This window comes from Labrus bergylta, chromosome 17, assembly GCF_963930695.1.
Source record: "Labrus bergylta chromosome 17, fLabBer1.1, whole genome shotgun sequence".
In the NCBI taxonomy this organism is placed as follows: Eukaryota; Metazoa; Chordata; class Actinopteri; order Labriformes; family Labridae; genus Labrus; species Labrus bergylta.
In genome coordinates, this window is record NC_089211.1 from 2927413 (window position 1) to 2952352 (window position 24940).

At 39.9% G+C, this 24940-nt stretch overlaps 1 protein-coding gene across 3 annotated transcripts in view; it reads left to right on the forward strand.

Moving 5' to 3' along the window:
* si:ch211-127i16.2 (probable flavin-containing monoamine oxidase A) overlaps window positions 1-7355 on the forward strand; it is a 48140-nt gene extending 40785 nt beyond the window's left edge. For all 3 annotated transcript variants that reach the window (XM_029276752.2, XM_029276753.2, XM_020630593.3), the window contains one exon: window positions 6853-7355. In XM_029276752.2, coding sequence (XP_029132585.2) covers window positions 6853-7189 — 337 coding nt within the window. In that variant the 3' untranslated portion in view covers window positions 7190-7355. The remainder of the gene's footprint in view (window positions 1-6852) is intronic.
* The last annotated feature ends 17585 nt before the right edge of the window (window positions 7356-24940 follow it).

Below are 24940 nucleotides of genomic sequence, written 5' to 3' on the forward strand. Positions count from 1 at the left end.
CTCATAGCATTCAAAGGACTGGCAGAGAAGCAAGTGGTGCATGCAGTGCCAGTGCTGTAGTACGGTTGGCATAACATGGACAAGCTATGTATGAGGAAAATTGAGTAGTAACCAATTTTTTTGCCTACACAAGATGATTTCTGAAAAACATGTAATTTAATGAGAACTTGCAGCCTCATCCAGCCTCCCGCCCCGAGGTCTCTCAAGAGCCAGTAGCAGCCCAGTCATAAGAGTTTGTATGTGTGTGGACAAGAAAGTGTTGTGTGGAAGAGATTAGCTTTGGAATTGTTTTTATTGAGGAGATGAAGTGTGGTTGTTTGGAAACCAGCTGTACGTATTTTCTTAACCCTGCTGTTCAGATGTTTGAACCAGGTTACTGAACCTTTATGCAAACCTGTTTTTGTTATATGCATTATTTGTATATGGAGCTGCAAAATACTCGTATGTTGACCCCTGCATAACATAAAACACACAGACCTTGCACCGCACACAACATTTGCGTGTTATGAGTATGGCTAACGTTGGCAATTCTAGCAGCACCAGCCTTCGGTCCTTCTTGCACTTTAACCCCCACATGGCTATGTTTACTTTGGTTACACATTTCTCAGGTTGATATGCCAGTTTCACCTGACACAGCATACATACATTTTTATCTCAATTCTCAGGATCAAATTACTTCCAAACCGTACTTTTCCTTCGAGATGCTATCCCTCCACTTTGCTTGTTTACATGCAGGTAGTAGAGCAGGATGAGCGGAAAATTAACGGGAGCTACAGCCAGTCTATGGCTACAGCCCCAACAAGTGGCTGCTCTGCAGATTGAGCATATTACCTGACCAGCATCAAGGGCCATCATATAAAGATATAATAATAATAATAATCAAATTGACTCGTTATTGTGGTGCTAATCAGTGAGGGTATCAATTTAACAGTTTAGTCACATCCTACAATTCTATCGGTCAAACAGTTTTAATTTCCGAGCAAAAAGACACAAGTCATTTTATCACATGTTGGTGTATTCCAGAAAATGCTTTCAGTATAATCATATTCTTATGCACAGTCAATGATGAAATTGAGGAAAAGCTTTATTCTTCCTCGAGTCAGTTTAAGCGTTTACAGTCAAAATCTGGAACAGTTTCTTTTTTAAATCCATTGTGTTCATCTGCAGAGTATCTGATTCAGCCCACTGGGAAATGTGATTAAATGGAACACAGCAGATCGGTTAGTATACAGTGGAGGTCAAAATATAATATAATCCCAGTCGCTCAGAGGGATTCTTTTGTCTTTGTTCCCAAATTTAGAGATTGGATTAATCCCATACTTGTGCACTTCTAGCATTACTCGTTTGAGACTGTAAATGGTCGACCTCTTTATTTTCATGCCTTATTCCCTTTTGTAAAAATTAACTAAAAAACAAGTGTAGAACTATAAAATTGTATATCCTTGTTGCAGGCTGGCCCAGGGACGTGCGTTTATCCGCAGGCTCAGAACGTTCAGTGTAGTGGAACAGAATTCACGTTATCATTTTACAATGTTGTGTTTCTGTTAGCAACATTAGATATGGTACAGCATCCTGGTGTGGCATCCTGACAGTCCAGCTAGAATAAGCAATCCACAGCATGCTGAAAACAGCAGTGAAAGTGAGTGAACACTGTTTCCTTCAAGCTTTCTATGAAAGAACTGAGAAATCTCGGAGATCCTTCATGCATTCTGTACTCTAAACTATAATTATACAGAGCATTAACAGAGCCAGCAAATCTAAATACATAATTGAATAAACCCATACTATAAGATCTCCTTTTTCAGACCTCTAACAACATACAATGAGATCACTTCTTACTGATGTAGCTTTATAAAAATGGACAGGGTAGCTAGTAGTTCAGACAAATTGCAAGTTGGATGTTATTTTGTTTTCAAGGTTGATATTACATTTTCTGTATCTCCACCTCAAAATCTGGATTGTTAGTACCCTCATGAGGTCATAAACATGCATTTACAGAAAACGATAGTATATTGTTCTGTAAATAAAGCTTGTGGAGTGCTTTTTTGATTGAAAGAGTCCTATATTAAGGTTAAAGAGTGACCAGCGGAGTCGCGCAGGGCGGGCTGTCGGTACCTCAGAACTTGTACTCCAGGCAGAGGGCAGAGATGCTCCATGTTGCACTTACAATAGAGTTTCAGTAACTTCTTCAGCCCTAACGTGCATTTATGCAACGTTCCTCATTTATAGAATGTTGATATAATTTACTGTTTATCACACAGGAGTCTTGCAATATTTAAAGCACTCTTCATTGTCTTGCCTGTTATTTGTCATTATGTCTTGTTGTACTATCTGACTATGATATTAGTGAACTCAGCTGTAAGCAGCATCATTACCAAACATATATTCACCCCCAGAATCAATTATGACTCGTGTAGTCATATCTAACAGTAACAGTATCTTTATTTTGACATAGAGCTACAATCACAGATGCTGTCAGTGGTTCAGTTTCACTTAAGTCCTATCTTAGCAGCACTTGTTTTTATTTGACAAGCTTTTAATTTCCTCATCTTGATGATGCCACTCATTACAGCATTCACTGCCACCTACCAGCTATTATGCATGACGCTTTAATGGTTGTGTTGATTGATTTCTTCCTACACAGCTTCTGCCTATTTTATTCTTGATTATCCTACTTGAATAAATTGCTTTGCTTTTTTTTGACATCATTTGTACGTACTGTACATTAGTTATAAAGTAATCTTTATTAAGACCGCAACGTTCATTCTCAAAGACAGACGTATCAGGGGCAACAAAACAAAGCCGCAGACAGTAAAGTCGTTCCATGCACTGACAAGGTAGAGCTAAAAGAGATAAAGAGAAGAGGTCCAGAGACAAGAGGTTGTTGGATTTTAAAATACTATATTCAGGAACAAACCTCCACAGATCACCAGAGTACTCTTAAATCCCCTCAGGGAATCAAGCTAGACGGCTTCTGTTCCTGCTGAAGGGTGTTCCAAGTAAAAGGGGGCAGATTAAGAGAGGGACTTTATATAGAATACTCAGAGATCTTTGCGTTTATTGAATTTCTTAGCTGAGTCATTGCTGTATAAACCCATGCCAGAGAACCCTCATACCAGAGTGTATAACGTCTGCTGTGGTATATGGTGCTATATTCGATGTGACGTCAAGCTTCTTGAACAAACATTCTAGGGGAGCAATTTTTAGCACTGTGAAATGCAGTATTCATCAATTCCAGGAGACAAATTAGGCTGCAAGACCTCTTAGTGTATAGGCAGGTGGTGTGCATTAACCAACTCCAAAGTGTTGACATATTGCCAAAAGGCCATTCAGTGTGAGGTCTACAGGTCCAGAGTGTTCTGCTGATGAGGCTCCCAGCAGCATCTTTTAGTGTAGGCTGAACTTGTCAACATTTCTCATTGAAGCTTTGGCACTCACTGCTCGACCCATCTCCTGAATAGAGACATCAGTTTGTAAAAATGTGTTGTCCTTTCCTGCTTTACAACACCAAAGACGTTGTAAAGTATGTGGAGTCCAGAGCAAGTTTGTTTGCTACTGAGGTCTCCAACTGGGCTGCTGAGATAACTTTAATTAATCATCAGGGATACAGGGCGGATTAAAGGTGCTAAGGGGGGACCGAGGGGATGCTTCTCCATTCTTCTGATTGGTTGACAGTGGTGGGGGCAGCTGTTGTAGAGGATAACAGAGAGCCTTGAAGGAAATATGATGTGCTTTTGAGCTCATGTTTTGAATCTTTTATGTGTTCACTATGATTCTAAATGTGGTTCAGACAGTGTTGTGTGTCCTAGATGTACATAGATCTGAAAGCATATAAAACTGGTCGGTATAAACCAGACCCCTAGGCAGTTGAGTCCTATAATCCGTCCTCAGTAAGTCAAGGATTACAGTTATCTGAAGATACATGTAACTCATATCGCTGAGTGACACTCAACATCACTGTTGTGTGTGATTCCATGTGAAAGAACTACAATATGTTTGCAGGCATGCAGAATTCTAAAGATCGGTAGCCTTGCTGTTAGTACACGTGCCCCGTATAAAGAGGCTTTAGTCCTCAAGAGCAGGTGGCCCACGTTTGAATCGGACCTGTGGCTCCTTGCCCGCATGTTGGTCCCCACTCTCTCTGTCTCCCAGGTTTCTGTGTCTATCCACTGTCCTATCTCAAAAGTAAAGGCATAAAAACTCCAAAATAAATAAATACAAAGGGTTAAAAGAGAGCACGTCATTCAGGATGCCAGAAATTAAGTACAGATTTGAAGAAATCACCACCTTCTGTCAAGCCCTCTAGCCACCTGGAAGAATACCTCCGCGGAGGCTGTGACGGAGTCCTTGAACTCACCTCAAAGGGGAACTGAAGAGCATAAGATAACCAATCAAAGTGTCCATCCGTTCCATTAGAACATGCCTTCACATTTGATATCTGTCAATGGCTGCAGAGCAAAGGCTAGGGAGCCCTTAAATGCCACATACTTCTCAGATCTGCTCTCCTGTCACCGAAAGGGGTAGCCCACAGAAGGCTAAAATTTGGCTACCCTAACCCTTAGCAAGACCCTGTATCACATGCTTGCTGTTAATGTAATTTCTCCTTCATTTATAAAAAAAAAACTTCACGTTCAGCCATTTGAATATCCTGAATCTTTCTTATGTGAAGTCAAGTGTACAAATTTCCTCAACACTATGCAAGAGAGTCATACGATTGTATCCATCAAAGATGTGTCTAAAAGATTAGACCATGGATGTTTGAACAATCCTATGATATATCTGTAGTCAGAAAAAATCAAACCCTGAAAAATCACAAATACAGAAACATTCAAGTGGAATACATAACAGCCCTTCATTTTGATCCACTTGAGTTTTTTCTATCTTTTTATATATTTATTTCCTACCTGATGTTCATATATTATTATTCTTGATTCTCAAGTTTATGTATTTAATATCCAAAAGGTACCTATGCCTAACTCGCATGTGCAGTAGGTAGATGGGGCTACAAAGAAATAGTAGATTGTGAGCATCTTTGGTCAGTGTTGCAGGATATGGAAATTATATAATTACTCTGCATCTCTCACTTTTTGCAGCTGTCGGAAATTCCTCAACTCCACTCTTTTCTGCTTCTATGGGCAATGAAATTAGGCATTTTGCAAAGTAGCTAACCTGCACTTTTAAATTGCCTCTATTTAGTGTGAGTTCACACTGATAAAAAGAGATTGGAATTCATCCTCTTCAGCTCTGCAGCCAATTGTCTACAAACTCTTTGGGACTGGCAGTTGGCAGCAGCAGGAGCATGAGCATCCACTACCACATTTCACCTCAAAAGCTTTGACTCCAGTGTGTGGGTCTGTGTGTGTGTGTGTGTGTTGTTGTTTTTTCAGATAATAATTTTTTTTATAGTTTAAAAATTGTCATTTACAATGCAGAAAGACAAAATGTGGTCGTAACAGCAACTACCAACAATTATACAGGAATGAGGGATCATGTACATTCAGAATACATCGAAAACATCAAAAGGCAGATACAAAAAACAGACAGACAAATTCTCAAACAAATATTAAATTGTCTCTCCCCCCTCGATCACCACAGAACAAATATTAAACATGAATAAACAGCAAAGAGAAGTGGCAATGAGGAGGGCAAACAATAACCCCCCCCCCACACACACACACACACATATGAACCCCAGCGCCCTCCCTCTCTCCCCACCCAAAGGACCTCACAGATAGACAAGAACCTGCTCATACTTTAACAAGAACTTGAGAGAATTGATGGTGTCAATCCAACATGTCATATTTTCTGTTTTAGCATCGTGAATTTCTGTCGCCCAGCATTCCAAGCTGGCAACATTGATGAAATCCAACAGCCAATTCTGTTCTGATGAGTGGATGGGGAGTTGTGTTTAAAGAAAAGCTCTGAGTTGGAGCTGTCATTGAACAGGAGAGCATTTGGTTAGAGATGCCTCAACTCCACAGGCAATGAAATTAGGCATTTTGCAAAGTAGCTAACCTGCACTTTTAAATTGCCTCTATTTAGTGTGAGTTCACACTGATAAAAAGATATTGGAATTCATCCTCTTCAGCTCTGCAGCCATTTTCTACAACCTCTTTGGGACTGGCAGTTGGCAGCAGCAGGAGCATGAGCGTCCACTGCCACATTTCACCTCAAAAAGCTCCAGCGTGTGTGTGTGTTTTCCAGTTCTCTTTTTCATTGCACTAGATCTACACATTTTTTGTCTATTCCTTTGAAAATGCCAGTTACACAATCAAACCCACAACTCTACCTTCGTGCGGAAAACAAAGCCCTGCAGTCTGCACGCTCCAGCTGAGGTTGACTCTGTGACAGTTGTGTGTGCAAGTCTTGAAGCATGTGATGTAGACGGATGTTGACAACATACCTGGGTACCACGGCCATATGTTTTATTAGACATTCCCGGACTTTGTTTGCCTTTTCACAGAGCAGACAAAAAAGGGGGGATGATGAGTAGCATCATTATTTGGCTTTTCTACTGAGGAATCCCCTGCAGCTTTGAATATGCTCAGCCTAATTTGCTGAGCATGTACTTGCAAATTTCAGTGCACAGACACAAGAAGCGCCTGAGCCAACAGAGAGTTTTGAAAGGCCAAAGCTTAAACTGCATCAGTTAGTCAAAGTGGAAATCTCATCAGCCAACAGCTTTAACTTTGTAAAACTTTGAATGCAAATGAGTTTGAAGGGTTTTAAACACTGCACAGATGACTAAAAAGAATGCAGTTGCTCCAATAGAGACTAAAGGAAATACTTTTTCAAACACTAATACAAAGCTTAGATTATAAACCATGACTTACTGATTCTCTTGATTCGCAGGATCCATTGGGCAGGCACAGAAACAGCCACCCAGTGGTGTGGGTACATGAGTGGTGCAATACAATCAGGTCAGCGAGCTGCTCTGGAAGTCCTGGCTGAACTCTGCCCAACGGTCCTGACCCAGGAGGAGCAGGAAGCAGTGCGCCGTGGTCAAACTGTCAAGGCTCCTTTCAAGAGAAGACAATCATCCTGGCTCACGTACCTACCTTCAGGCAAGACTTTGGTCATTTCTACAATGACTATAAGCACTGCTGTCTTGCTGGCTCGTTATCCGAATGCATTACTAAAGGTCAAGTCTTACTTTACGAGTGGACTTTTGAACAACCACGCACAGTAAATTCATTTGGTAACAAAAAAACTTTGAAGCAGGTTTGATGACTCAACCTGACAAACTTTTCTGATATTGAATCATATTGTGCCGTAAAATGTGAAATTACTGAATGCATTAACCATGACTTTGTATTCATTTAAACTGTGTCAATTAAATGCAAATAGCTCTTTGAGCAATTGGATGGTGTTCTTCATTTGATTTCCCTCCTAATGACTTCATGATCATGCATCACGTCCATCCAATCGCTTATCCCGTTCCAGATCATGGGGGTCGGGGGTTAAAATGATTTTAGCTGTCACTGGGCGAGACCAGATTAACCCTAATCTGGTTACCTTTATTACATAATGGAATTATAACCCAATTTCAATTTTGATTGAAGGCAGGGTCTGCAATTCTGGAAAGCTAGCCAGATGTGAACAATACAGCTGCTTGGGGCTCCTTCAAACGGCACACCAATCACACATAGCAGAGAGAAGGCCTCAGCATATCACTTTCAAGTTCATTTAACTATGTTACCTGATGTCTCCTTCAGAAATATGAAACATGAACATTATCACAGTGAATGTTGCAGCCAACCGTGGCAGTGGTCATTTTATCTTAGCTGTTTGTGCCATCCTTAGAGGGGGTGACATCTCAGTCGACACTGAAGCACCCTGAGTGTGGGCTGGTGCATGGCAAGCATAGATAATACACAGGGATCCAGGGAGTCATTTGATTGGTACTTTCCATCCCAACCTCAAAGCAGTGATTGGTCATTTATCTTTGTTTATCCTCACAGACATTTGCTTTGCTTTTATGTATTCTACTTTCATCCATTTTTTTCGGATTTCTTGTGGGGTTTTTTTTATTCACAGTTGTCCGTAGAGGTTCCTTGTCTTCAGTGGTCGAACCTTTCTTTCTTTGTTTCGACACCGCAACTGTTCACTTGTAACACTTGCTGAGACTGACAGTACACTTCTCCACACACGAGGGTTGTAAAGTGATGCATTAGCTCTACCCACACTCTCTGGTGGCTTCCTTAATAATAAAGAATGCTGTAAACACAGGAGCGCTCACTCATCATTGTGATACCTCAAAAGACCTTCAGATCACAGTAGACAGCAGAAATCGCTCCTTTTTTTTTCTCCATGAGAATAAAACCTAATTCATGTCTTTAGGATACCCACTGGATTTTTCCATATCAGATTTAATGATTTAATCATCTAGTCATGATAAAGGGTAAAACCATTTTCTGCATCTTATAGAATCAGCTGAGGACATTCAACTTTTTCAACATAAATAAAGGCTGTGTTTTTTTTTTTTTTTAGTGCAGAGCTTCTGACTGATTATGTTGTGTTTAAACCATGTTGCAGTGAGGAAAATGGAGTTTTCCCACTGCATTGCTGTGCTTTGTGTCCCAGAGAGCCGTAAAACCAGCTTGAGAGGCTTGGAGCACAGCCACATGGGTTTGTTCGCTCCCACAAAATCACCAACAAACATTCGAATGAGCCTAAGATGGATGAACCGGTCACATGGCGATAGTGTCCCACAGAGAAAGTGATTTAATCGCTATCACTCGATTGCACTGTTGATTGAAAGGATTTTGGTCAGTCCCCATGACTCTCCTGGAGAGTATCTCCAACACCCACTGGTCATTAGACGCTACTCTGACTCCATTGGCGCTATGGCTTGCTGTTTGTCTTTGTTATCTCCAGCTTGCACTAAATCAACTGCCTGGTCTCACTGGCATCATTTAAGCCAGTCCAGGCTGAATTCAGACCAACAGCCCAATATCCCCTTACAGTACATGTGTGGGTGTTTTCCACCATTTGGTCACTGATAGAAACGTACCCATTCGATGCTTTTCTTCCTGATACTAACTCAGATTTCTGTACTTGTTGTATTCACTAAAACTGAGTACTCTTACTTTTGAACATCTGTTTACTGATGCTATTGGATGTAACATCATTAAAATAACTGTTGTATGGCCAGGATTGGTAAACTAAAGGAATGCTAACCTGAAAACTGCGTGAGGACCCAAAAACATGATCAGGTTATTTTAGAAATAGGGTAGTGACAATTGAAATTAAAAGGTTTCTCGTCGAAGTGAAAACTGTTTTTGAGATATAATTACACAACGCAGCAGCCAGCGTGACTGAGTCTGGTGTTGAATCGGAAATTACCATAGAAGAATCCAACAACACTTTTAAATAATTTGTGTGGCAGCTCGTGATCACAGCTGGTCACAGCGTATCCGTGGTCTGTTCGGATCCCCACTGCCTCCATTCAGGCTACATGTGATCTGGGATAGAAAATGTAGCATCATCTTGAGAAAAAAAATGTACTGCCACTAAACCCCTGTGCAGTCTCAGTGAGAAGAAGACAGCATTTGATTGGTTTTTGTCTGTGACATAGAGATCCGCTGTACAAATAAGAAGACAATTCAGTCTTTTAAAACGTATTCGTATAAGTTTTTGCAGATTTCTACACATAGAGAGGTCATAAAGTTAGTTCATATTCATACTATGCTTCTCAGTTTAATCTCATCATGTCTGTATCATGCAGGAATCATCTAGCGGCTGCCATCAGAAACTTAACATTAGTAAAGTTAAGGCCCGGTGTAATCTGCAGCTGTAAACAAAGGTAAACAAAATCAGTTACAGAGCCCTATGTTCACTTTGAATATAGATAGAGTTCCTAACAAACGCTCACACTTTGTTTTGTCTGACTCACGCCCTGTGTGTTACAAAAAAACTGTCAAAGCTCATATGAAAAAAAAAATGTCTGTTGATTACGGCAAACTTTGGGGGCTAAACAAATTGGCATCTGTCATTGAAATGATGCAGCTTTTTAAATAACTTTTGTCTGTTTTTCAAAAAAAGACAGTGAATGTGTATCTCACTGCTTTATATCATTATTGGAATGGTAGTAATGAGTATATAGTGAATAAATTGAGGATGTGATACACTTTGAAAATGCATTGAGATGCATTTTGATTTGAAGTGCTGTTGCACAGTTTGAGTCATGACTAGCCAAGAGACGTGAACTATATGTAATCAGTGACATTCATTCCAAGATGATTACCAGTTCAAACATTTCACTTTCAGTTGAATAACAGACTGTTTTTCCAGTCAAATATTTTGTCATCCAAGTTTTCTTGGTGTCAAAATCTCTTCTCGCTTTGCTGAATGCACCATCGTGGCACTCTTCCTGTGAGCTGAGTGTACCATAACACCCCTAGTTAAACCTACTCAGCTGGCAGACCCTCCTGACTTCATGTGTTTTCAATTTAAAAGTAATCCTTTGAGTATGAGATGGGAAAACAAAGACTCCTCTGTTAGCTTTGGCTAACAAACGGTCTCTGCTAGCACATTACATGTCATAGTTTGCACTTGTTTAGTTACTTTATTCCTTGTTTTGTTGCTTAGTAGTCATTTTCTGTCCTACAGTATATTTGGTAATTTTCTATCCTAGTGTTGCTTGTTTCCCTAGTGTGTATTTTTATTGTCTCATTTCTTAGTTTCAGTTCAATGTCAGATTTTCCCCATGCCAGACTGCTTCTACCTGGGTTTCCTGTGTTTTCTTCCTGACTCCTTGTTTCCCCTTTTGGATTTGAATATAACAAACAATATAATATAATAAATAATCTTTCAGCAATTGGGTCAACCTCTTTGTTTTTTGAATGTATGTGACCAAACAAAGTGACCCAGAGAGGAAGAAACACTCCCACCAGAGGGGAAGAAAAACTAAATAGACAGGGTAATCAAACACAGGTGAGACCAACAAGACACAGGTGAGGACAATGAGGGCAATCAGGACTGGAGGGGAAACACAATAGACATGATTCACAGAGACAAGAACTTCAACATAAGACCTAAAGAACTAAAATATGAAATGAGACAATAAAACTACACACTAGGGAAACATGCAACACTAGGATGGAAATGACCTAATTAGACAGAAAATGACAACAAAGCAACAAAACAAGGGATAAACTAACTGATCGAGTAAGCCATGGCTATCTTTCCATGGTAACATACCTAAAACATGCCTTGTAAAGTCGATGCAAGTAGAAGCATTATCACCTACCTACTTATCAATACTGCTGTGCTGGCTCCTGTGTTAGAGAAGTCTTTTTTTAGTGGCTAAAAACTTAAGATTTCATATCCCTACACTGGCTGACAAACTGAAATCCAGGATCTACCACTTTTTACTGACAGTATCAGAGAAATGTTCATTGTGGTATCATCGTTGGAACCATTCCAGTTCCTGATATGACCATTTTGTTTCTTCTTCTTTTCTTTTTTTTCCTACTTGACCCCCACGTAAGGTAAAGGGATACAGACTCCAGAGTGTCGCTAAGAGGTTTCTTCATACGCCATATGTCATCTCCAGCTTCAGGCATGAAGTAAAATACCATGTGGGGAGTTGTCACTGTGCCTTGTCAGTTGCTGTTTTGTCATTTTTGAACGCAATCCCATTCTGTGGTTTGATGGTGAATGCATGATAACTGTGAAATGCTGGCTCAGCTTTTAAAAACCCACACTGAGAAAGAGAGAGAGTAAACTTTATGTTCCCAGAGGGGGACGTTTGTCTTTGGCACAGCAGCACTATGGTCTGTTGCTTCACTTAAAAACATCTGGAAAAACATGAGTTGTTTGACTTGATGTGGGACAGTCGCTTCACAAAACAAACTAGAAAAGACGCTTAGCTTATGTGATTTTGACAACGATGTGAGACCGTCAAGGCCAAAGGATGATTTAGAGGCCTTGTGGACATTACCAACCTGTGAGTAGAATCAGGAAGAAAGACAGATTGCTTGACATTTGGTTTTTCCCAAGTGGAGGGGGAGAGGCATTAATTATTTTTTCAGCTCTTGAAAGTTTAAAGGCTGAGAACAAAAGCACATAAATTAAAAACCAGAAAAGGCAGATCAGCATCATCCGGTCACACTCGACTCTGCACAGAGGAATACGTCTTTGTGCAATTTGTGTCATTAATTTCATACACTATGCCATATTTTCAGTAAAGGCTCTCTTAAGTGATGCTGCTGTAACTACTGTTACCTGCTGTATCACTTACTTGATGCTTTGCCTTGGGGCAATCGGACAAACTTTAAAAATGTGCAATCAATAATCACAAAAAACTCTTCCCCAGATATAGAACCAGTCTTTTGAAAGAGATGTTATATATATCATAATACTCTCCATATATAAAAGACTATACAAGGACAGGGGTTGCTAATTAACCACAGCTAGACACCTATGTGTATGTCATCTCCTTTTTATTTTACATATGAAGCAATTTGAATTGCATGTGTCCCTGATAAATAAACACATTTAAAAAAAACTTTTTAAAATTCTAAACTTTGAGGATTCAACTAGTTCATACATCCAGCCCAACACTGTTGTTAAAAAGTGCTGTAGGTAAACTCAACACCTTCGATTTGTGTGTCAAATCAAGGATACTTTGTTGCATTTTAAGTCGCCTGTCCTTTGTTCCTTTATTGCATAAATTCAATGAGGTGAAAATATCTACTTTCCTGCTCTCCACTGTTCTGTATGTGAAGCTAACTGGCAGTTATTATGTATAAAATGTTGTCCAGATAACAATACATAGAGGCAAAGAGGTTTTTTTTCCCCCTGCACACGATTTACAAAGTGTTGTGAAGTTGCCATTTGCCTGAATATGCTTATGCATTGCCTGAATATGCTTATGCATTTGCAAATGGTAACATAGTGTAGAAGTTTAAATGCAAAGTTACATTTCTGTAAAGGATTTCACATAAAGTAGTGACAGCAGCAACAAAAAAATCAAGCCATGTACAACCTATACCCCAAACAAGATTTTTTTTATGCATTTTAATTTGCTTCCTGTTGATTAAGAAAACACGAGTTGCACATTCAGACAGTTAAGATATTATTTCTTGCAGCTTTTTTAGATGATATAAAAGGTGCAGAAACACGCAGACTAAAATGTTTTATAGATTACCTCATCATTCACAAGATTCTTCTGTAGTCACATCTGATAGATTTACTCTAACAATGGCAATTGTTTAACCATTAAGACAAAAACTCCACAAGTAAAATCTTAGAGTGCATTTTACCCAACAACATATGTTCCCAGCTTTCCATCTTTACACTCTCTCTTTTTACAGTCTGTGTCTTAGCTAACCCTTTCCAATGAGAGATCAAGAATGACCAGAATTCATTACTCAAAAAAGGACAGTAAAGGAATATTAAATCGTGACAGCAAGTCAGTTAAACTTCAGGGATATCCATCTGTCCATTAAAGAAGAACAAGCAATTGTGAATCAATTTCATCAATGATTCACGGACCTGCCTGCTCTGGTGTTCTCTGGGGAATGCCAATCGAGCTCAACAATGCTGGGATTTGAGGACAAGTCCAACTAGAGGACATAAGGCACTCATGCCACTCTCATGGAGATTGTTTCTGACAGTTGGGTCAGAAACTTTCACACCAGTAGCTCTGGCAGTGCTTTTCCTGTTCCTCATGGCACAAAAGAGTAAAAACCGATCCTGTTGACGAGGTCATGGCCTTCTACGACCCTGTCCAGCTCTCCTTGTGTAACAGCTGGTCTCCTGGTATCTGATCCTTTCTCTTAAAGACGTCCTTGTGTCGTAGTTTTAAAAAAAGTAATTTTAAATTCATGATGGTACTAACACCACAAACTTCATCGCTTCGTATTGTTCAGCTCACCGTTGTAATGAGTAACAGAGGATTCTCTGACTGTCACCTCGAACACAGCTTGTCTGAGGTGCTGTCTGTGGGTGTTCTTGGAATAGAAAAAAGGGCGTAATGAAACAATGTTTGCCTGCCAAAACCCTTCAGTAATGGATATCCGTCAGCTGCAGCACACTGGCGGTTACTCGCACTCAGGTTAATCTTAAAGATCCGTCTGCCCTCCCCTGTCTTGGGGAGTGATTTCTCATTATCATGATTATTTCCACAACTTATGTTTCTAAAGATTCTTCATGCCATACATTGCTAGAAAGCTATGATTTTGAGTGATTCCAATAGTGCAAACCATTTCAAGCCACGACAGCAGTCACAATCTAAGCATCTGTCAGACCACCGACAAATAAACAACGATTTTTACTTTCTTTTTTTACTCTTAAAATTTGATGATTAGCTGAACTCTCCTGATCATAATATTCTGACAAAAACAGTCCTGCTGCATCATCAAAGATACCCCACGATTTAAATCCAGTACAAGATCAAATCAAAACAATACTTCCCTCACGATCCTTGGGTTGCTTCAAATTTGCCACCACTATCCCGATGTCCCACTTTATTTCCTAAATATGAATGTTCATGAATTTTTGATGAAATTCATGGAATAATGGCCACACCCTGACTTTTAGACTGAAACTTCATTTTGCCAATTAGGGCCTTTCATTTACATGTTCCAATAGCCAATGAGAGGCTGAGTTGAAAGAAGCTGTCTTTCCCTACATCGTGATGTATCTAAACCTAGCCAATTGAATGCAACTGTGACAATGACTGACGCTTTTTGTAGCCAAAGAAATATAACTGTTAGTTACAAGGACACTTAGCAGAATACAAAACTAGAGAAGAATCAGTCAGGAGGGATAAGGAGAGAGAAAATGTATTTGGACACCACCTTTTTGGGGGTCATCTTGCCTTTGCCTCTCCATTGCACCTTCGGTCACTTTCATTTGCACCAAAGCTGGTGAAATTAACTGACAATAACGTGTAATTCCTTCATGAGTGGATTGATAGCCTTGACATTTAACTGACTTGGTGTTATTGTATACTGCGACGATTAAGCCTTGCTTTAATTTTTTATTATTATTTTTTGAGAAGGGTATAAACTTGTCAAATCATCCCAGACTTCTTCACAAAGATCATCACATTAGAAACTGTTTTAATGTTTGACAGCAACTGTGTAGAGTAAGGTATAGGGATGGGTACCAAAAACCAGTATTTATGGTACAGGTACTTGAATATCCAGTACCAAGAGTACCGTTATCTCTCTTATCCATATTTACGTTAGTCCCTCTTCTTTTTTTGTTGTTGAGTCCAATAAAATTCCATCATTAATTTACTGTACAGAGACGCTCATTGTTACGAGCTAACACAACCCCACAGCTAAATGCTATCCTAGCGCCTATGCTAAGGCCAGTGAGCCTGTAACTTAATGCCTCTCCTTACGTGTTGCTTAAACGTGAATGTGTATCCTGCCTTATCTGAATGTGTGTGCAACTGTCCTGTCTGTTTGAGGGGTGCGTGTAGGTCACCCCAAAGATCCTTGTACGTGCCGCGACCAGCTCACTCGAACAGCCCGATCCACGGAGTCACCTGGCTACGATCTCCTCCGCCAGCCCTCTCTTTCATATCAGATTAGTTCATGTGTAAAAAGAGTTCAAGTGTTGAAACAAAAACAAACGTTACTTCAGATTCAGTCTCTCAGGTGTCAGCGTCCTCGCATCTTCCTCAGGGCGTCTCTTCGACTGAAAACCAATTTCCCTCCGGCTCCTTCGCAGGTGCTGCGAATGAAGATTACAGAGACAGAGCCACCACACCCCTCTCAGGTGTGTCATCAGTACTGACCCGGCTTCTCCTCCTACCAACCACGCCTACTGCTAAAGACACAGCTGTGAGACAGGGGGCGTGTGCACAGTAAGCATTAAAAAGTCTTCCTTATACTCTAGACAGGTATGTATGTGCCTTTTGATGAATTATCTTTATGTGAGCATCACATCTGTGCGCGTCAAATGAGGTCATGATTCTCATCAAATCATTATTTTCTGCTCCTAATAATATGAAGGAACAAACGATTCCTCTGCAGCCTAAGGAGGATCGTTCATACAACACAGCTGTCACTGTTTGTCACTGTTAACAGAGAGATGAAGTTAATTAAATTCAGTGATTTACCTGAGGGTTGTTACCTGCAGCTTTACATCAGGCTACAGGATAAATGACATGCATGCTCTCCTCTCTCTCTCGGCCCTGTGGGAGAGCACTGTGTCTTGCTATCCTTTTATTACGTTAATATTCAGCATCCTGATGTGTTTGGTGTCTGTAAAATAATGATCTTATTTCAACATATGAGCATTTTATCGTTTGATAGAAAAGCTCATGTATGTATGGGGAGAAGCATCACAGAGCACAATGTAGACTATTAAACCTTTATGTAAATGTAACATTCATTGGTAAATGTAAAAAACAAAGTACAACCTTAAGAGTTAAAACACTACCATCAGAGTTAATGAGGTTACTTCAACTGTCTTGGGAGTGTATAGAAAATGGCATATACTGCATGTCCAGTGTCGCAACTTAAAAGAGACACTAATCAAAGTACTCAAAATCTAATCTATAGAATTAGATGAGAAGTTACCCAATATCTAATCATTAACTAATGGTTAACTAGTAGTTCCCCATTGACTATGCAACAATTTGTGTTATCCATTAACTCTAGAATATGTGATGAAGAAGTACCCACTATCTACCCATTACTTAGTGGTTACTTAGTGGTTAGTTTCCCACTAACTATGCAACATTTGTGTACCTTATTGTAAAGTGTTACCATTTTATCATTTCAACATCTTTCATGTCATGTGTTGAGTTTTTGTCACAAAATGATTAAGATTAAAATCAATAGGCTTATCGATGAGTATTGGTATCAACAAAGTTGGTTGGTCTTGATATGTATGTCTTTATCTATAAACCTCTTATTGGACGTACACCATTTTATATAACATCTCTGCTGAACTGGTCTATCGGACCCTACCACACTCGCTCTACTGAGAGTCTATTGCTTCAAGTCCCTCCGATTTACTCTGAACTTGGAAAAATCCGCTTTGAGCTTTTTTGATCCAAAAATGTGGAACAATTTACAACACTTTTTGAAGATTGACACTCTTGTTTCTCTTGGACAAATTAAGACAATGATCTCAAACCATTTTACCACAGTGTGCTATTGTTTTTTTTTTTAGAATCATCCTGACCTGTCTCTGTTGTTTTGGATGGATTAAATTCTAACGATGCCCATCCCTAGTAAGGTATGCAATTTACAAACATACACACTTGTTAACTGACTTATATCCAGTCATACAGCCTCTCTACTACCAGAGGATTAGTGTAGTGGAATTCATTAAAGCACAAAGTAATACTTTCTGAAGCTTAAAACATTAATTTATTCAAAATTATGTGATCAAGGGGAAAGATGATTCCTGCAATTATGTTCTGACTGCAATTGGTTGTTTTGTTATGCAAATACACCGATTGCTTCTCAGTTAATGTTGGCAAAAGTTTAACTTATGGCCTCTTCTCTTTGCCAAATCAGCTCTCCTGCTTTGAACATACAGTACATCAGGATTTTAGAAATTTAACAAGTCATTTGTGCAGCTGCACATGCAGCTGTGATTTAGTTACTTTAGGGTTTAAGGCCAACTTTCTTTGGAATAACGTTCATTATTAGTATGCAGGCATCAATTTGCATCCAGTGCAATTCATTTCATTTTGATATAAGTAGATGCAAGCCAATAAACTTGGTGGACTTCCACTTAAATCAGGGATGCATGATCTTGGATTTTTTGCCAATATCAGATATGCCGGTATTTTACCGGTATTTTGGTCGATAACCGATACAGATATACATGTACAACTTTCCCCACACTTAATTGCAGAGATCAGCAAGTCAGTTCTGAGGTGAAATAAACTTACAGGACTCCTATGCATACTCTTATGATGTTAGCCTGTCAGCAAATGTAGACATTAAAACAATGCTCAAAATGTCTGTGATATTCTTTCCTTATGCAAAAGTAGAAAAATACATCAGACAGGTTCTTAAAAGGTGCTACACAAATAAATTGTTCTATTTTTAATTATCATTACTTACCTGTGATGCTGTTTTGTTTGTGGATGTCTGTTCCAAGAAGTCTTTCTCCTCTATGATTTTGTCGTACATGTCCACTAGTGTTCTAGTTTGGGCCTTCTTCTGTGGTGGAGTTCCTCCTTACTAGCATCTTTGCTGCTGCTTGCCATTTCATTCAGCACATTCAGTAGCAGATTGCTTCCTCCCTCCTTCTTTTCCTGTATCGGAATGCCGGTCTTTGTAGGCTGAAACTGAATAAGAGTTTGACTTTGCACATCATAAAAGCGAGAGCAGACAGCTTCTAGTAGTGTACTTTTGGCAGTTTGCACACCGTTGTCTGAGTCACCCCTCCTGCTAAGCAGCCGTGTCAGTGCCACCACAGCTGGGATGACATCTGCAGCAGAGGCCTGTGCAGAACTGATCTCTCTGGTCAGCTGCTCAAGGGAGGGGGCGAGTAGGGTGATCATATTTTCCAGTATTCCCCGTTGATGTGCTGTCAGTGTCACTTGGAGGTCAAAATCAGCAGCATATGCACCCTGGCCAGCAGGCTTAGCATCATTATAAGAAGTTGAATTCCACCTGGGGGAGACATCTTGTTGTAGCTGTTAGATAGGCATCGTCTGCTCATTCTGCAAAGTTCTGAATGCTTGAAGTGCCCAACTATTTTCTTTCCCGCATCTGCGATGCTGCGCTGACACAGCAGACCTTCATTCACAGCGAGCTGCAAAATATGTGTGCCATACACGGCAGACTTGGCACATTTAACTCCAGCACTGTTTTAGCCACGTTGAGTGCGTTGTCTCTCACCATTACAGGCACTTTCTCTTTTGTGTTTTTTTTTTCACATTCCAAACATGCCAGCTAAAGCAGTTGTGATTGCAGCCTCAGTGTGAGATCCTCTGCACTTTAATAAATGAAGGACAGCCTTTTGAAGTTCAAAGTTCCCGTCCATCCATTGTGCCCGTGAGGCTCAGCATGCTCACATGGATAACACTTGACATCCAGATGTCTGTGGTAAAAATAGCGATTAGCTTTCTCAGTGATGTTGTTAAGCACAGCTTGAAGCTCAGGTAAGGCCACATCAGAAAAATAACTCCAACTGGGACCTTGTTGCGAGGCTCAACGTAGTCCAGAAATCTGCAGAATATGACATCTTCAATGAATGAAAACGTCTGATGTCCAGAGCAATACACTTCATCAGTTTCTGAGTGATGAGTTTTGCCCTCAGGTGGTCTGTATTTCCTGGTTTTATCCAAGCACTGGATAAGAAGCTGCTTCTATTTTTTTTCTCCTTCTGCTGGTTATGTGTTGGGATGACAGATCTTGAGGTGTGCAATTAAGTTTGCAGTGTCTCCTCTTCACAACACTGCAAATGGCAACTTTGCTATACGTTTCAGACACTTTAAAACCCTTCAACATCGCGGACATGTTGAGCATCTCCCTCTCTCATGCTGCATAGACATACCTGATGTTATCATGTTGCGCTGCATGCGTGTCATCCTCGCCCAGGGACATGGTGTGGACAGAAGGGACTTATTTACACATTTTATACACACTTCTGAGTGTAACAGATTCATTTATAATACAGATAATTAATCACTGCAGCCCTTAGTTCAAATAAAGGCAGACAAATGGCAACAAAGCACCTGAAGAGTCTTTTTTTCTTCTTTGCAGAAGAAGAGGATTTTATTAAATTGCACACTTTTATTTCAGTCTGAAAAATGACTAAACCCAGATGTGTATTATTTTTTCCATCATTTTTTGACATGGTTGCTTTTAAGGTAATATTAGAACATTCCCAGTGAAACAACAAGGCCAGCTAGTCCTGGTTGTAGACTGTGTTTACTCTTGGAGATAACACTGGATGAACCAATCATGTAATGAAAACTTCCCAGAAAGGGAGATTAAATTGTTATCACTTGATTGCACAGATGATTGAAAGGATTTCTGTTGGTCAAATTTTGCCTCCAGTGAGTATCACCAACACCCACTGATCATTGAACAGTAGTTGGTGCCATGGCTTTCTATTTGTCTTTGTTATCACTGGCATGCACTGGATCAACTGCCTGTCCCTCTGTGTTTTTTATTTTTATTTAAGCCAGTCCAGGCTGAATCAAGGCCAACAACACAAAATCTCTATGTACACTGCAACTCCAGAACTGACAGGCAGATTTCCACTCAGATTTCCACGTGAGGGATATACATAAAAGAACTGCATGGACAACAAGGTTTATAGAGAGTCCTGGAGGTCGCTGAAATAGTAAGTAATGACCAAGCCACCTGACAGCAAAGGAATATAAGCAAACAATGGATAACATTCATGAATACAAAATTAAGTCTAGCAGGGTCAGACTCGAGCAAGAAAAGCACACATTGCCATGTGTACTCCATACAATAATATGTTAAAGCCACGTTTCAGCACCAAGGACAAGGACACTAGACTAAACAAAGGGAAGCAGAAAGATTTGATTTAATGTGAACATTATATTCAGAGCAGAAGCAAAAGCTTGCCAAGAGTGAAAGAATAAGTCTCACTGACGATCAGAATAGCTGAAGGGGACAACTGCTGGAATTGAGCTTTGCAATGGTCTTTCTATTCATTAGTGCACTTCTGTATGTTCCGTCAGATGCACGAACAGGGCCTCTGCAACTTTACCAATTGACCAAGTTGTAAACGTGGGAGACGATGAATAAGAGCATGTTTGAGTCACCTGCCACCGTCAGGGCTTAATAGCTGCTGGGAGATCAAGGTAATACCATCTGTCATGATAGTAAATGCGAAACAGACTCAATCCTTGAAGCATTTATCTAACTAATTAGCTGATTATGTTTGTATTAAAAGGACCTTGTGAAGCTGTCTTAATTTTGTTTGATTTTGCTAATTCCTAAACCATCAATATTAAGAGGGGAGCAGGGCAGCTAACGAGCTTAATGAGACTTAACGAGCTGCACCTGGGAGTTAACGAGCTTCACCTCAGTTGCTGAGAGCGAGCGAGATGTAAGCCTGACTTTATGCTTTTATTGACTTTTAACAATAGCTTTGTTTTTCAGCTCAGGGGCTGTTATGGGGAGGAGGGTATTTGTTCAGTGTTGCCAATGCACTACTGAATACATTCTGATGAATGCTTTTTGTGAAACTAGGAATTAAGTCAAACAAAGTGTAGACAACCCTCTGTTCTGAAGACTTAATTGCTAATCCAAGTCTAATACTGTTGGCAGTATAAAAATCAGGACTGATGAAGGCATCCGTGATCTTCAATTATACTTATCTGAATTGGAATTGGAATTAAACAAGGATAATTTTACATTTCAAAATGTAGGAGAAATAATATAAAACATGCTTTGCAGCAACCGGTTTGGCAAGAAAGCATTGTCGTACAGTATCATAAAAACCTCACAGTGAAAAGTTACAGATCAAATTCATGCAAAATATTCACACTACCTGACAGGATGTTGGAGTGTGAAAAAATCTTGATAAACTAAATCAAGCCTTCTTTAAAGGAGCAATATGTAACTCTGACACCTAGTGTTTAAAATGGGTACTGCAGCCCACATTCAACACATTGAAGAGAGCTGCCCCCGCCCCCTCCTCCCATGAGCCGATGCGGTCACGGGAACCTTGAAACCTTGTTTTCTAAGCTCTCTCCATTTTTCAAAAGCATCTCCAATATTTCTCCTAGTTTTATTACATGTCTGCTCGTGGAGCTTATTAGAAAAATGCTGAAGCTTTTTACTTGGGTAGATTCAGCCTGACAAACCAAGTGGGCATCCAAAATGTCTGTCGGGGGGGGGGGGGGGGTCCCATATTATGCTTTTTCTGGTTTTATATGCTCTTTAGTGTGTTTTCCAAGTGTCCTGTGCATGTTTAGGCATGTTTAAGTCTGCGGAAACGCGGCTTCTCCTATGTCCTCCTGTTAGCTGTAGCATTAGCTGCATGTAACGTTCGGTTCTAGCCCCCCTCGAAAAAAAATTGCCAGTGTGACGTCTTGTCAGTGTGATATCACTGATCTAAGCCCACTGGCTCGTTGGGGCAAGCCCAGCAGCTCATGTTGCACGCCCGTAGCCTGCGGTAGCACAGTAGTGCTAAGGTGCTAATGTTTTTGCTCTGCTCGGAGCCAAAGTGGCTGCATTCCAAATATGGTAAAAGGGGCGGGACATTTCAGAGAACCGGGACTCTGAACGTGGGCACTTCAGAACCTTAGAGAGAGAGTCAGAAGCAAGCCGGTGCATGGAGCGGCAGTACATGAAAACAAGACACTTTTTTAGAACTTTAGCTATTGTGAACGTACTTTAGTAGGTACATAGATTACGAACCCCAAAAAGGGCAGAATATGGGCTCTTTAAAACAGTCTACCTTCTTTGGTCAAAACAAATCTAGAGTATTCAGGACCAGAATCTAAACTCAGAAGGAGGACATACTGGCTGCTGCATTGTTGTCAGAGAAGCCAGCACTTAGACATAACATGTTTCCTTAATGTCTGATCATATAGTAAGCTCGTTTTATGATTTAGTTCAGTAGATATGTCAAATATTGGACCTTAAAATGACATTGCAAAACCACAAGCTAGTGAGTTTACATGTATTTATTTATTATATCTATATATTATTTATGAATTAATGATTGTATTTACTAGCTGTGATAATATTTGTATCCCTCTGCTTAACGCACGATTGTTCTAACATTACTGAGCTTGCTTGACATTTTGTTTCCAAACTCTGCTTGCCACCTATACCTAAATGTTGCAGTAAGCTGTACCTAACATGTAAGCGATATGCAGCTCTTATCCTGCATGTTGGTGTGATTTTGCAAAACAAAAACATCGTTGAAGCAGAAAGAGAGAGACATTTCCATATTGAACCTGCCCTATAATGACCTATTTCTCTCTCTACCTTTCATCCACCCATCACTCTGTTGTTTTGTCGTTCTTGCTGACAGATGAGTGACTGATGTGGCTGATCTGTTCACTAGCTTTAATGGAAACAAACTGACAGTTAAAAGGGACACTCAATGAATGTTCTGATGAGATCCGAGAACCTGTAAGCTCCTTATTTGGGCTGTAGTTCTCCATAGTTTTATAGTACTTGTAAAAATGTGGAAATTAGCATCCCATCCTGACTTTTGAGAGCACAGACTTGTGCAGGCTCTGCAAATAAAACCCTGTTCCAGCAGGCTGACTTAAAACTCCTACTCAATTAAGGCGCTGTACCTTGTACAATTTCAGTCACATAACTTACTACCATTATGTTCTTTAAATTTTACAAATGGATTTTACAATTAAAAGCAATTTAATATTGCTTTTCAATGTAAAGGTAGCCTATATAGTCATTACTGCAGTGATTCACTATGTTCTTTTCATGCATTGGTTCATTGAGATTGAAAATTCATGTTGGCTATGTTTCATAAGACACGTTTCAAACACAATCAAAGTGAGTTGGCACAGAGTAGCAGTAATCACAGGTTGAACCTCATAAACACAGAGGGAAGAACACAAAAATAATCTTCTTCACAAGAGCAAAAAATACTGCTGCCTCAAATATGATCTGGATCTCATTTCCAAACATGTGGCACCATCTTTAAAAGCAGTAAACACTTGCTTATGAAATAAAAAGTTTTTTTTTTTTTTTTTTTTTTTTTTACTTCATTATATTAAAAAGTCTTATCTTGTTCCTCCCAGGAGACATGCCGGAAGGATGTTGATGAGGGGAGATTAAATGACAAAAAATAGGACAAGATTATTGAGGAAGGACAAGAGAAGATTGTGTCATGGTATATTTGATTTGTGATCATCTTTGAGATCATTCGAGGTGTTAACCAAAAGATGACCACAAACATCATTGAGCACAATCACATAATGTTACATTTTTGGAAATGTAAATCATCAGACATTGAGATTAGGCTTCATCCTGCCTTGATTACACCCAGATATAGATGTTTGGTTGGAGTTGCCTGCAGCTCAGTGGGGAGGTGATCTCAAGCTGCTCTGTGAACGTGTGAACAGCATGTGAGGCGAACACGTGCTCATGTCCTCACTCATTTAATTTTGTATTACAGTTATTTCTGGTTTGTGACCAGTGACCCCTGAACTCATTTCTCTGTGTGTGTGTGTGTGTGTGTGTGTGTGTGTGTGTGTGTGTGTGTGTGTGTGTGTGTGTGTGTGTGTGTGTGTGTGTGTGTGTGTGTGTGTGTGTGTGTGTGTGTGTGTGTGTGCTGGGACAGACTCCAGCCTCCCTGTGAACAGATATAAGAGAATGTGTAGACTGAGGGATATTTACTTTTATTCATTAATTAATTCCAATAGAGACTCCTGAAATACTGACGACTAAATACCCTTTTTTTCTCTCGAAAATGTAAAGGTTAATTTGAAACACATCATAATAGATTCAAACAAATGTTGTCCTTGCAAATACCTTACTATTGAATTATTTAGACATTTCATTTAGCCAGCATTTGGAAAGTAACTGCTGGAATTTACAAGTCTAAACTTGTCTACTGAGGTAAGATGTGACTTAAAAAATTATGCTGAAGGAGCGGACGGAGCAACAGAGTCTACTATACGACGCTATAATGAGAATATTTGCCTTTATATCAATGGAATGACAACATCAACAAAAGAGCGGAGAACAGAAAATGCAATGCAGCCGTTTAAGTACGTGCACAGAGACTGTAGTGGTTGTGTGCAGACACTCTTTACACCGTGCAGCAGTAACTGTATAGAAACGTCTTTTCTTCCTATTGGCTCGAGATGAAATCTCCGGAGAATATCCTGCTGCGTTCCCACATCAGCTCACTCGGACTTGCTGTTGAAAAAGTACTAGGGGTCTAGCAGGAGAAACTCCGGGTGAAGTCATTGTAAAAAATGTGGCTGTTTGCGTTCACATATATACAGCTCCTCTGGGAAATATCCTGAGTTTTTCAG